We start from the raw sequence: 12,002 nt of genomic DNA on the forward strand, positions 1-12,002 counted from the left end.
ACTACGTAAAAAGCCTTCATGTCAAAGAAAGATAAAATATCAATTTTTCATGATCATAATTATAACATGATCTTACCATACAGACTTTTAATGCAAGCAGTGCTAGTCTCAACAGACTTGAGAGCTTCCCACTCCAACTGCCCTGTTGAGATGCCACTTGTAGACTCTTTCTGTAACACATCTCTGCAGCTCTCATCATTCCTTGGGACTGATACACATGTGCCAGCCACTAAGAAACAAAACGGGAGAAGGAGGCAAAGGATCTTAGTTTACTATGCAGTCTGTAACCCCTATTCCAACAAATTCAATAAACTTTGATGTAGTAAAACTATGTTTTTAGTTATTGGTAAGTTCTGTGCCCAAAAAACAATTACAGGTCAAAAAATTGTCATATTGTCAATTCTTTTAACAACAGCTATTAACAAATCAATTCCAGCAATATATAAAAACAATAATATATAATGATCAACTAGGGCTTATTCTGAGAATGCAAAGTTGGCCTAATATTTGAAAATCAATGTAATCCACCGCATTGACAGAATAAAGAAAAAGATTAATAGATGCCATAAAAAAGTTTTAATAAAATTCAAGACCCATTATTTTTTAAGAAAAAACTCTCTTAGCATATTCAAAGTAGAATCTTCTTAATCTGATAAGGATATTTATACAAATCTCTAGCAAATACCATTCTTAGTAATGAAATAGTCAATGCTTTCTACCTGAGGTAAGAAGAAACAAGAATGTTTACTTAGCACCACTTTTAACATTGTATTAAAGGTTCCAGACAGTACAATAAAGCAGAACAAATAAACAAAAAACCTTATTATGTAAATATTGGGAAGAAAAAGGTAAAAGGGGCATAACTCTCTATATACAAAATCCGAAACCTTTCAAAGAATAAGTGAATTTAGCAAGGTGCTCGAAAGTCAACATATAAAAATCAACTGAATTTTTAAATGTTTGCAGATAATTTAAACACACACACACAATGGAACAACAACAAAAAATACCAAATACCTAGAAATAAATTTAACACAAAAGTATAAAAGACCTCTAGGTTGAAAATCGCAAAACAATGCCGTGAGAAATTTCAAACTTAATTAAATAGAGGAATATACCACATTTGTGGACAGAAAATCTTCAGTAGAGTATTACTTCATCAATTGTCCCCAAATTAAACTGTAGATTCTAAACAATCTCAATTAAGGTCCCAGCAGAGCTTTTTTGGGTGAGAATTAACAATTTACCGTAGACTCTCCCCTTAACTGTGGTTTCAGTTACCTGTGGTACAATACAATAAAATACTCTGAGAGAAAGAGGGAGACCACATTCATATAACTTTTATTATAATATATTGTTATAACTGTTTTATTATTATTGTTGTTAATCTCTTATTGTGCCTGATTTATAAACTTTATCATAGGTAGGTATGTATGTATAGGAAAAAATAATAGGTATTTTTATATATATACACACACACACGCACACGCACACACACACACATATATATAGTTCATTACTATTTGCAGTTTCAGGCATCTACTGGGGTGCTGGGACATCTCCCCTGAAGATAAGGTGGGACTACTGTATTTGGCAATGCAAAGGACCTAAGACAAACTTGAAGGAGAACAAAAAGTTGGAGGTTTTAATGTTATCACATATCAAGACTAATTATAAAGCTATACTCAAGAATAAAAAACAAAAGAATAAACAAATAGACCAATGGAAAATAATGAGGCCTGAAAGACCCACACATTGATTTATGACAAAGGCATCACCGTGATTCAATGGGGACCAAATAGTCTTTTCAAAGATTGGTACTATGTTACTTATGGGTAAAAATAAATCTTAACTCCTGCAATATTCACAAAGATTAATCCAGGATAAATTATAGACCTAAATATGAAAAGTAAAACAATAAAATTTCTAAAACAAAACATAAAAAAAAACTTCATGAACCTAGAGTAAGCAAAAAGTTCTTAAATAGAATATCCCAATAAAGCATTAACCATAATCAGACTTCATTAGAATTAAGAACTATTCATCAAAAAATAACATTAATAAAGGCAGCCATAGGTGTAAGAAAATATTTTCAATGTAAATATCCAAAAATGTGCTTGGATTCAGGAAATATCATAAATTCCAATAATTCAGTAAGTAAAAAATGAATAGTCCATTAAAAATTATGCAAAGCACTTTACACAGAGGATATCCAAAGGCTCAATAAGCACATGAAAAGTTGTATGATGTCATTAGATATCAGGTAAATACAAGTTAAAATCACCAAAAGATATTATTACCTACATATTCACCAAAATGGGGGAAAAACACAACAATCTGGCAATATCAGCACTTGGAATTCTCATGCACTGCTGGTGCAAGTGTAAACTGGTGTAACCATTTTAGATAACTCTTTGGCAGGATCTACTAAAGTAACCGTACATATACCCTATGTCCCACCAAAAAGCATGTCCAAGGATGGTCACAACAGCATTATTCATACTAGACAAAACCTGGAAACACCCAAATGCCCATCAACAGTAAAATGAATAATTATAGTATGTTCATAAAATGAAATGAAATAATTATGGCTACATAAAACCACCAAATGAATCTCACAGACATCCTGTTGAGTGAAAGTAACCAGATACAAAAGAGTACTACTCCACTGACACAAAGTTCAAAAACAGAAAAAACTGAATAGAAGTCAGAATAGAGGTTTTCCTTGTATTGGGGTGGGGGAAGTCAAGCAAGGAGATCAACTGACAGAGGCCTGGGGGAGGCAGTTGGGTTGTTAGAACTGTTCTGTATCTTGATATGGGAGGTGTTAAACAGACATATCATATTTAATGAGTAGTACTTTAAACATTTTTACACTTTATTCCTTGTGAATTATATCATAACATAAAAGAAAACACACACATACACACACACATGCAATCTCTTAAGACTTTACTTACTGATATGGTTTGGCTGTGTCCCCACCCAAATCTCATCTTGAATTCCCACGTGCCATGGGAAGGACCCGGCAGAAGGTAACTGAATCATGAGGGGAGGTCTTTCCTGTGCTGTTCTCATGATAGCGAATAAGGCTCACGAGATCTGATAGTTTTAAAACGGGGAGTTTCCCCATACAAGCTCTCTCTCATGTCGGCCACCATGTGAGACACGCGTTCTGCCTTCCATCATGATTGCAAGGCCTCCCCAGCCACAGAGAACTGTAAGTCCATTAAACCTCCTTCTTCTGTAAATTGCCCAGTCTTGGGTATGTCTTTATCAGCAGTGTGAAAATGGACTAATACACTTATGATATAATTTATCCTTCAATTTTTCCCTTTTAGTTTGACAATGTATTTCTCCCTTTGATAATGAATATGAAATCAACAACATCTAGCTGTTGATTAAGTATCTAAGGTCAACTAGATGTTCTAAGGTCAACTAGATGTTGATCTTAAATCCTAAATCTCATATGGAAAACTTACTCTAAGAAAGTGGAAAAAAGAATTACAGTAAAATGGAGGCTTAGTTTTCATAATCTAGTAATTTTAGGCCAAATAATTTTTTCAAATTATCTAAAGCAGGGATATAAAAAAGCTGGCATAATAAAAGATCAGAATAAAAAACAAATTATAGTAAGATAATAAGCTTCCATAAATCTGTATCAAAAAGCACCTTTGATACTTTCTCTGGGGCACAGAGAAAATATAATTGTATAAAATAATTATGCGCTTCCTTGTATTTTAATATCAATAAGAACAAAGTACACAGTGATCATTGTACATTTGTCACTGTGGATAACCAGAGCCACCTGAAAGAGCAGATGATCTGTTGATTCAAGCATCAATCCTGAAAATAATTATTTCTAAAAGCACTAAATACAGGTTATCTGTAAAGTAGCTAGGGAGAAACTATACACATCCCCTCTAAAGGCAGAGTTAAACACCATTATGATATCCTTATTATAAAATGTCTATAACATATCAACCCATATAAAACACAGTATTTTCATCACTGCTTTAAAGTGAGAAAATTTATAATCAATAACTTAAGAAGCTTTAAATCATCACTGTAGCAGATTCTACATTAGTATTAAACTTCCTTAGCTCCTCTAAACACAATACCTTTTTTAGACCTTGAAACTGAGAGATAACATGGTGAGAATGACAGCAAGTCAAATAAAGATGGAGCATAGCCCTGACATTAACTAATATTATGAAGTGCTTTAATTGAGGACTCAGGAAAGAAAGGAGAAAACTTACCTGCCAAGCTGGAACAGAGGTTGAGTTGGACATGACTGTTTTTTGTAATTCTTCAAGTACAGCATCTGGGAGTGGCTTTTGTGACTCCAGGAGTGGTTTACACTGAACTTGTCTCAAAAGTAAGATAACGGCTGGCTGATCAGGGTTACTTTTTAAATTCTAGAAATCAAATCCCAAATAGGAATACATCAAATAGGTTCTTAAGTGTTAAAAGTAAAAGGCATATTCTCCAAGTTGGGAAAATAAAATTCTGAATGTTTATACCTTTTCTTATTAAAGAGTAAACAACTGCAAAAACTAAATAAAACAATGAACAGCTTGTAAACATCAAACTTTACATTTAAATAACCTTTACAATCAGTAACACTATTATTGTAGTCTACATATATTTCCCTTTGACTTAGTTTACTCTTAAGTGATATCCTGAAAAATTTAGGTTCTGAATGTAAGTAAATAGTTGAACTAAGAAAATATAAATATAAAATTAAGTGGGAAGGCTATCACTATTCCATACTGGAAAAAACTGCACTATGTAAGAAGAAAAGAGGCATACATTTTTTTTCTTTCTTAACTTAACAAAGATATTCACTCTACATGTCCTTCTTCTAGGCACAGCCTTTTTGAGTACTTTGAGTAAGAAAAATGACCTATTTTCCCCATTTCCTTAAGCCACTATTTATATCTTAAAATACTTACCTACATACATACATAAATGTATTGTATATATTTATATCCTCTGTGTGTGTATATATTTATATATATGAAGAATTTCTGTAAACAAGTCCTCCCACTATTGTTTCAAATGTTTATCGCTTGTCCCTCAACAGCATACTTTTCTGTTTTTTACTCATTAGATCTTAAATGTATTTCTAAAATGTATTTGATTGCTTTCTTCTAAGTAAGAGATTGGAACAACAAACTGACAAGGAAAGGTTCATAAGGCATCACTTATGCTATCAGAGAGCACATAGCAACTGTCAATTTATGCTTAGTAAGCACCTACTGAGTAATACCCTGTCCTGAACTTATCTCAGATGGAATTCCTTAAATAAAAGAAAAAATGTATTACTCTGCTTTTCACAGAATTCAAGAACCAAAGAAATCTTCAAAAGTCCATTCTTCTTTCTGTGTAAAATGTATACTGATCTTTAAAAAAAACATTACACAACCTCCATGGTAAGCAATTATGAAATATGATGTTTTCAGGAAAAGCTATGTTCAAAACTCTCTTTAACCATTACATTATTTCTAAGTGAGCTTTGGAAACTCATTCATTCATTCAGTAAATATTCGAGTCCCTACTATATTCTAGACAAGGTACTACACATTTATTCACAGAGCCTGCAAGCATAGAGCCCTACAATTCTGGCATGTAAAAACAGACTACTGAGTAGGTTCCAGTCACCCACTCGACAATCTCCACAGTCATTCTATGTGATCCAGAACTTTGGAAAACTGAAGCGATACTGGAAAATATAGCATTAAGAAGGAAGGAAGCAGAAATTAAAGGAAAATGCTGTCTCTCTAATGGCACCCAAATAAAAAAAAATTTTAAAGACCTTTAATGAGAGCTTGAGTCCTAGAGTCAGACAAATGTGAGTTCAAATCACAACTCTATCCATTCCTAATTGTGAGCTCCTATGCACATTACTTACCCTCTTTAAGCCTTAGTTTTCCTCAACTGTAAAAATGAGGATAATAATAAATACCTATATCATAAGATTGCTGTGAAGTTCAAATACAAAATGCTAAATGCAGTGACTGGTTTGTGGCAAGTAGAGTAATCAATAAATTTTAGTTGTTAACATCATAATTGACATCACACCACTACATGCTCTTTAAATAATATGCATTCCTCCTTTTTTTTTTTTTTTTTTTGAGACAGGGTCTTGTTCTGTTGCCCAGGCTAGAGTGTAGTGGTGTGATCACGGCTCACTGCAACCTCAAATTCCTGGGCTCAAGTAATTCTCCTGCCTCAACCTCTCGAGTAGCAGGAACTACAGGCATGCATCACCAGGTCCGGCTAATTTTTAAATTTTTTGTAGAGACGGCCTCTCGCTATGTTGCCCAGGCTGGTCTCAAACTCCTGGCCTCAAGTGATTCTCCCATCTCAATCTCCCAAAGTGCCAGGAATACAGGAGTGAGCCACTGCGTCTGGCCTCACATATTCTATTTTTGAAGTTATTTTCCAAGTAAGATAAGAATCCATGAGTTTCAATGCACATTCCATAATAATACCTTTGTGCAGAGAGTTTCAGCTTCAGATATTCTTCCTGTGTCTATTAGACCAGTGACAGCTTGTGACAGAGACCACTTTTCAAGAGACTGGTTGTAATTTTCAAAGAATTTTTTGTCTTTAACTGTAAACAAAAAATGTCAATGTTACTTTATTCTGCAATTTAGAATGTGTTCTCAGAGGAGTAACTGGTTCCTAAAAAGTTATCATTAGACTTATCATCCATACACAGTTTTTCAGTTACATGTGCCACATGTACCATAGACTATCCTGACAAGAGGCAGGTTTCTGAAAAGTTTCATGGCAGGAGTATTTGTGGTTAAATAACTCAAAGCCTCTTATAATTGTGACTTCTAAAGAAACAATAAAATAAGTTGCTGAAAACATGTAAAGATTTACTGTGATATAACTGATGCAAAGTAAGCTGTACCTTTTCAGTCTATACAATTTCATATTTGACATGTATATCAGTGAACCATCACCACAATCACGATAATGAACATATTCAGCATCATCAAAATTTTCCACTTCTCCCTTTGTAACCACTTTTGTCCCCAACCTACTCCATCCTCCCCTAGCCTCTGTCCCCAGTCAGCTCCTAATCTGTTTTCTGTCACATAGACCAATCTGCATTTCCACAAATTTCATATAAGTGGAATCATATGGTATAAACTCTTTGGCATCTTTCACGGGTGCTAATATGGCAAATTACATTCATTTTCAAATGGTACATCAACCTTGCACTCCTGGGATAAACCATAATTGATCATGATGTATTATTATCATTTTCACGTATTGCTGGATTTGAATTGCTGAAGTTTTGTTATGAATTTCTCAATCTACCTTCACAAGCAATGTTGTTCTTTGCGTGGTTTGGGTATTAGGGTAATGCTGGCCTCATAGATGTTAGAAGTGTTACTATCTTAGATTTTCTGAAAGAATTTGAGTAGAATTGGTATTATTTTTCCTTAAATACTTGGTAAAATCACTAGTAAGTGAATTTAAGATAGCTATTCAAGATAGCTCATTAGATGCATTTGGTGCTCGCCTCATCCATGGAAAGGAACCAAATAGCAAGTAGACAATCACATTTCAGATATATTATCTGAAAAAGCACACTGGACCTCAACAGAAAAGTAACAGGAAACACCAAAAGCAAGGAAGGAGAGGGGAGTGAGGTCGTCTGCTCAGCTGGGATCAGGTCACGCTGAGTCCCACAAACCCCTGAGTCCTAAGCAGCTAGAGTGAGGCACTATTTTGAGAGCCCAGCCCTCTACCAGGCTGTGTCTTGCCATGCAGCCCAACAGCCCCTGTATCTCCACAGCCCTGCAGCCCCACTGATATTCCCTGCCCACAGCCACTGCTACTGGAGCTGAGGAGAGCCACTGTGAACCACCATGAGCTGCCAGTAAGGAGCAGCCATGCATATTCAAGTGCCCTGAGAACAAATTCCACTGCCCTGCAGTTATCACTGCATTGGAATACAGCAGAACTGAGGCATGACTGAAGCCTGTAACCCCCACAACCAGTTGCCTATGGCTGCTCACACTGAAAGCAACCCCACCCTACCCAGTAGCAGGGTCACAGAACAGCAGCTGCTGCTCCCAATAAAGTATTTCCTGGCAGCCCAGCATCACTCTGCCCCTGCCTATCACAGCCAGGGCCCGCATGCACCACCAGGGAGCCTAAGGACAGGTCTACCTGGCCTGGCTCCACTCCCCAGAGTACCCAAGCATGCCCTCCTGGGGCCTGGGGATTGCCCAGCGTAGACCATCACCATTAGCATTTGAGCACTCCTCTGGGGTCTGAGGTCAGGCCCATCCAATCTGCCGCTAACACCGCAGCTGGCACTCACTCACATGTACCACACGTGGGCCTGGGGACTGGTGTGCTCAGTCCATTGCAGCCACCACTAATGCCAGTGTGGACTGCTTGGGTCCCAGAGGGTCAGTCCCACTGCTACTGCCATCATCCACACCATGCCTGCTGCCCAGGGACTCAAGAACATACCCACTTACCCAGCCTAATTTTGAGGGTTAATATTGAGTGTCAACTTGATTGGACTGAGGGATACAAAGTATTGATCCTGGGTGTGCCTGTGTGGGTGTTGCCAAAAGAGATTAACATCTGAGTCAGTAGGCTGGGGAGGGCAGATCCACCCTTAATCTGTTGGGCACAATCTAATCAGCCTCCAGCAAATATAATGCAGGCAGAAAAACACGAAAAAGTGAGACTGGCATAGCCTCCCATCCTACATCTTTCTCTCATGCTGGATGCTTCCTGCCCTCAAACATCAGACTTCAAGTTCTTCAGTTTGGGGCCTGGGACTGGCTCTCCTTGCTCCTCAGCTTGCAGACAGCCTATTGTGGGAACTTGTGATCGTGTAAGTTAATACTTAATGAACTCTATATAGATATAGATATATCTATCTATCTATCTATCTATCTATCTATCTATCTATCTATCTATCTATATATCTCCTATTAGTTCTGTCCACTCCTAGGAGAACCTGGGCAATCCATCTATAGAGGCACAAGAATGGGCCTGCCTAAACCCACTAACACCAGTGCCACTGTACATTGCTCTGGTGTCCAAGGACAGGCAAGCTTAGCCCACTGCTGCCACCACTGGGGCCCAAAGACTGGCCTATCTGGCATCCCAGGCCCCACCAAAACTTCACCAAGCCTCCACTAACAAGTGTATCCTAACAAACCAAAGAAATCACAAATATCACTGATGCTGTCTACAGCCAAAGAAATCAGAGACTACATTCAGAATCAAAGCCAAAGTGACCTACCCAAACAACACCATGGATATACATCTTCAGGAAAAAATGCTCCCCTACGAAAGAAAATTCCAAAATTGGAAGGGACTGTTAGACTAGATGTGCATATATCAATGTAAGGACAAAGAAAACAAGAAAAAGCAAGGCAATATGACACCTCCAAAGGAACATCATAATTCTACAGCAACAGATCTGAATCAAAAAGAAATTTATGAAATCCTAGGGGAAAAATTCAAAATACTGATAGTAAAGCAGTTCAGTAAAATACAAGACAATACTAAAAACCAGTACAAAGAAATTACAAAAAGCAATTTAGGATACTAATGAAAAATTTACCAAAGAGATGGATATCATCAGAAATAACCAAACAGAAATTCTAGAAATGAAGAATTCATTGAACGAAATACAAAATCCATCTCAAAGCTTCAACAACAGACTAGATCAAGCAGAAGAGCCTCAGAACTTGAAGACAGATCTTTTCAAATAACTTAGTGAAACAAAAGTATAAAATAAGCAAAGCCTACATGACATATGGAACACCATAAAACATCCAAATATTTAAATTTTCAGTGTCCTAGAAGGCAAAAATAAAACATAATTATTTTGTTAAGAAAAACTATTTAACAAAATAATAGATGAAAATATCCCAATTCTAGCAAGAGATTTACACATCTGAAAATATGAGGAGGCTTAGAGATGCACAAATATTTACAATTCCAAAAGATGTTCCCCATGGCACACTACAGTTAACCTACCAAAAGTCAAAGACAAAGAGAGAATACTAAAAACATACTACTTATAAATGAACACCCATCAGACTAACAGCAGATTTGTCAGTAGAAACCTTCCAGGCCAGTAGAGAATAAGATAATATATCCAAAATGCTGAAAAGAAAAAAACTGTCAGTCAAGGATACTATACCCAGCCAAGTTATCCTTCATAAATGAGGGGAAAATAAAGTTTTCCCAGACAAGTAAAAGTTGAATATCACCCCTAGTCCAGTCCTATCCTAAAAGAAATGCTCAATGGAATCTAAACCTGAAAGAGAACAGACAATATTTACCATCATGAAAATGCACAAAAGTAAAAACTCACTGGTAAAGCAAACATACAAATGAGGAAGAGAAAGGACACAAATGGTACCACTACAGAAAAACCACCAAAATACAATAACATACAATAAAGAGAGAAAGAAATAATGCATATACAAAAAAAAAAAACAACTAATTAAACAACAGAAAAAAGGCATCACACATCAATGATAACCTTGAATGTAAATGAATTTTCCATTGAAAATATATAGATTGGCTGAATAGATTTAAAGAATTATCTAATATATGCTGCCTACAAGAAACTAGTCTCACCTATTAAGACACATATAGGCTGGATGTAGTGGCTTACACCTGTAATCCCAATACTTTAGGAGGCCAAAACAGGAGGATTGCTTGAGCCTAGGAGTTTGAGACCAGCCTGGGCAACATAGCAATACCTCATTTCTAAAACAAAAAAATTAGTTTGGCATGGTGACTCCCGCCTGACTTGGAAGGCTCAGGCGGGAGTATTACTTGAGCCCAGGAATTTGAGGCCAGTCTGGGCACACAGCAAGACTTCATCTCTTAAGAAAAAAAAAACTAAAATAATGATAGCAACAACGTATTTGATTATGTGTGCTTATGTGTGTATGGATGTACACAGACTCGTATGCTTATGTGCAAGCAAAAGAGCAATGACATAAAGGACAATAACTAGGATTGTTTTACTCTAAGGCCTTGCACTATCCATAAAGCAGTACAGTGTTAGTTGAAAATGGAGTTGGATTAACTGTAAATGTATATTGCAACCAGTAAAAAAGGGCAACCAGTAAAAAAGAAAAGTAAAAAAGAAAATATGACTGACATGCTAACAAAGAAGAGAAAATAGCATCAAATAAAACACACAATTAAAACTACAAAACACAGAAAAATAGTTGGACAACAATAGAAACAAAGAACAAGGGCTACAAATAGAAAATGGTAAAATACATGATAGATACTAAACCAATGATATCAACAATCACTTCAAACACCTATAGTCTAAACATACCAATGAAAGACAGATAATGTCGGCCGGGCGCGGTGGCTCACGCCTGTAATCCCCGCACTTTGGGAGGCTGAGATGGGCGGATCACGAGGTCAGGAGATCGAGACCATCCTGGCTAGCACGGTGAAACCCCGTCTCTACTAAATACAAAAAAAAAAAAAAAACTAGCCGGGCGAGGTGGCGGGCGCCTATAGTCCCAGCTACTCGGGAGGCTGAGGCAGGAGAATGGCGTGAACCCGAGAGGCGGAGCTTGCAGTGAGCTGAGATCTGGCCACTGCACTCCAGCCTGGGTGACAGAGCGAGACTCCGTCTCAAAAAAAAAGAAAAAAAAAAAGAAAGACAGAGATTGTCAATGTGGATAAAAAATAAAAATAGGTAGTTCTTTCTTTTAATCTGAAGAGTATGGCTTAAAAATAACTATGTTATAGGTATTTCTGATTTGCCACTTAATAAATTTATTTTATTAAAATATTTCAATCTTATATAATCTAATACCATTAAACAAAAGCCTACTTTTCTTAATTTGCCCTAGTAGTCAAAAGACTGGCAGTAATGATGCTTAACATTTACGAAACAATGATTAATAACCTAAAATTAATTCAGTGAAAAGTTAATGTCCCAAGACAAAAGTAGGCTAATCTAT

General features: G+C 36.5%; 1 protein-coding gene across 3 annotated transcripts in view; it reads right to left on the minus strand.

The window, feature by feature from the left end:
- The window catches only part of TTC37 (tetratricopeptide repeat domain 37), a 91,356-nt gene that overhangs the window by 14,336 nt on the left and 65,018 nt on the right, over window positions 1-12,002 (minus strand). For 2 of the 3 annotated variants that reach the window (XM_021939557.2, XM_021939558.2), the window contains 3 exons: window positions 6,498-6,619; window positions 4,260-4,418; window positions 77-229 (listed from right to left, as the gene is read on the minus strand). In XM_021939557.2, the coding sequence (XP_021795249.1) occupies window positions 77-229; window positions 4,260-4,418; window positions 6,498-6,619 (434 nt within the window). Of the gene's footprint in view, window positions 1-76; window positions 230-4,259; window positions 4,419-6,497; window positions 6,620-12,002 lie in introns of those variants that run through there. The other variant, XM_021939559.2, reaches the window with a different exon arrangement.

This window comes from Papio anubis, chromosome 5, assembly GCF_008728515.1.
Source record: "Papio anubis isolate 15944 chromosome 5, Panubis1.0, whole genome shotgun sequence".
Lineage (NCBI taxonomy): Eukaryota > Metazoa > Chordata > Mammalia > Primates > Cercopithecidae > Papio > Papio anubis.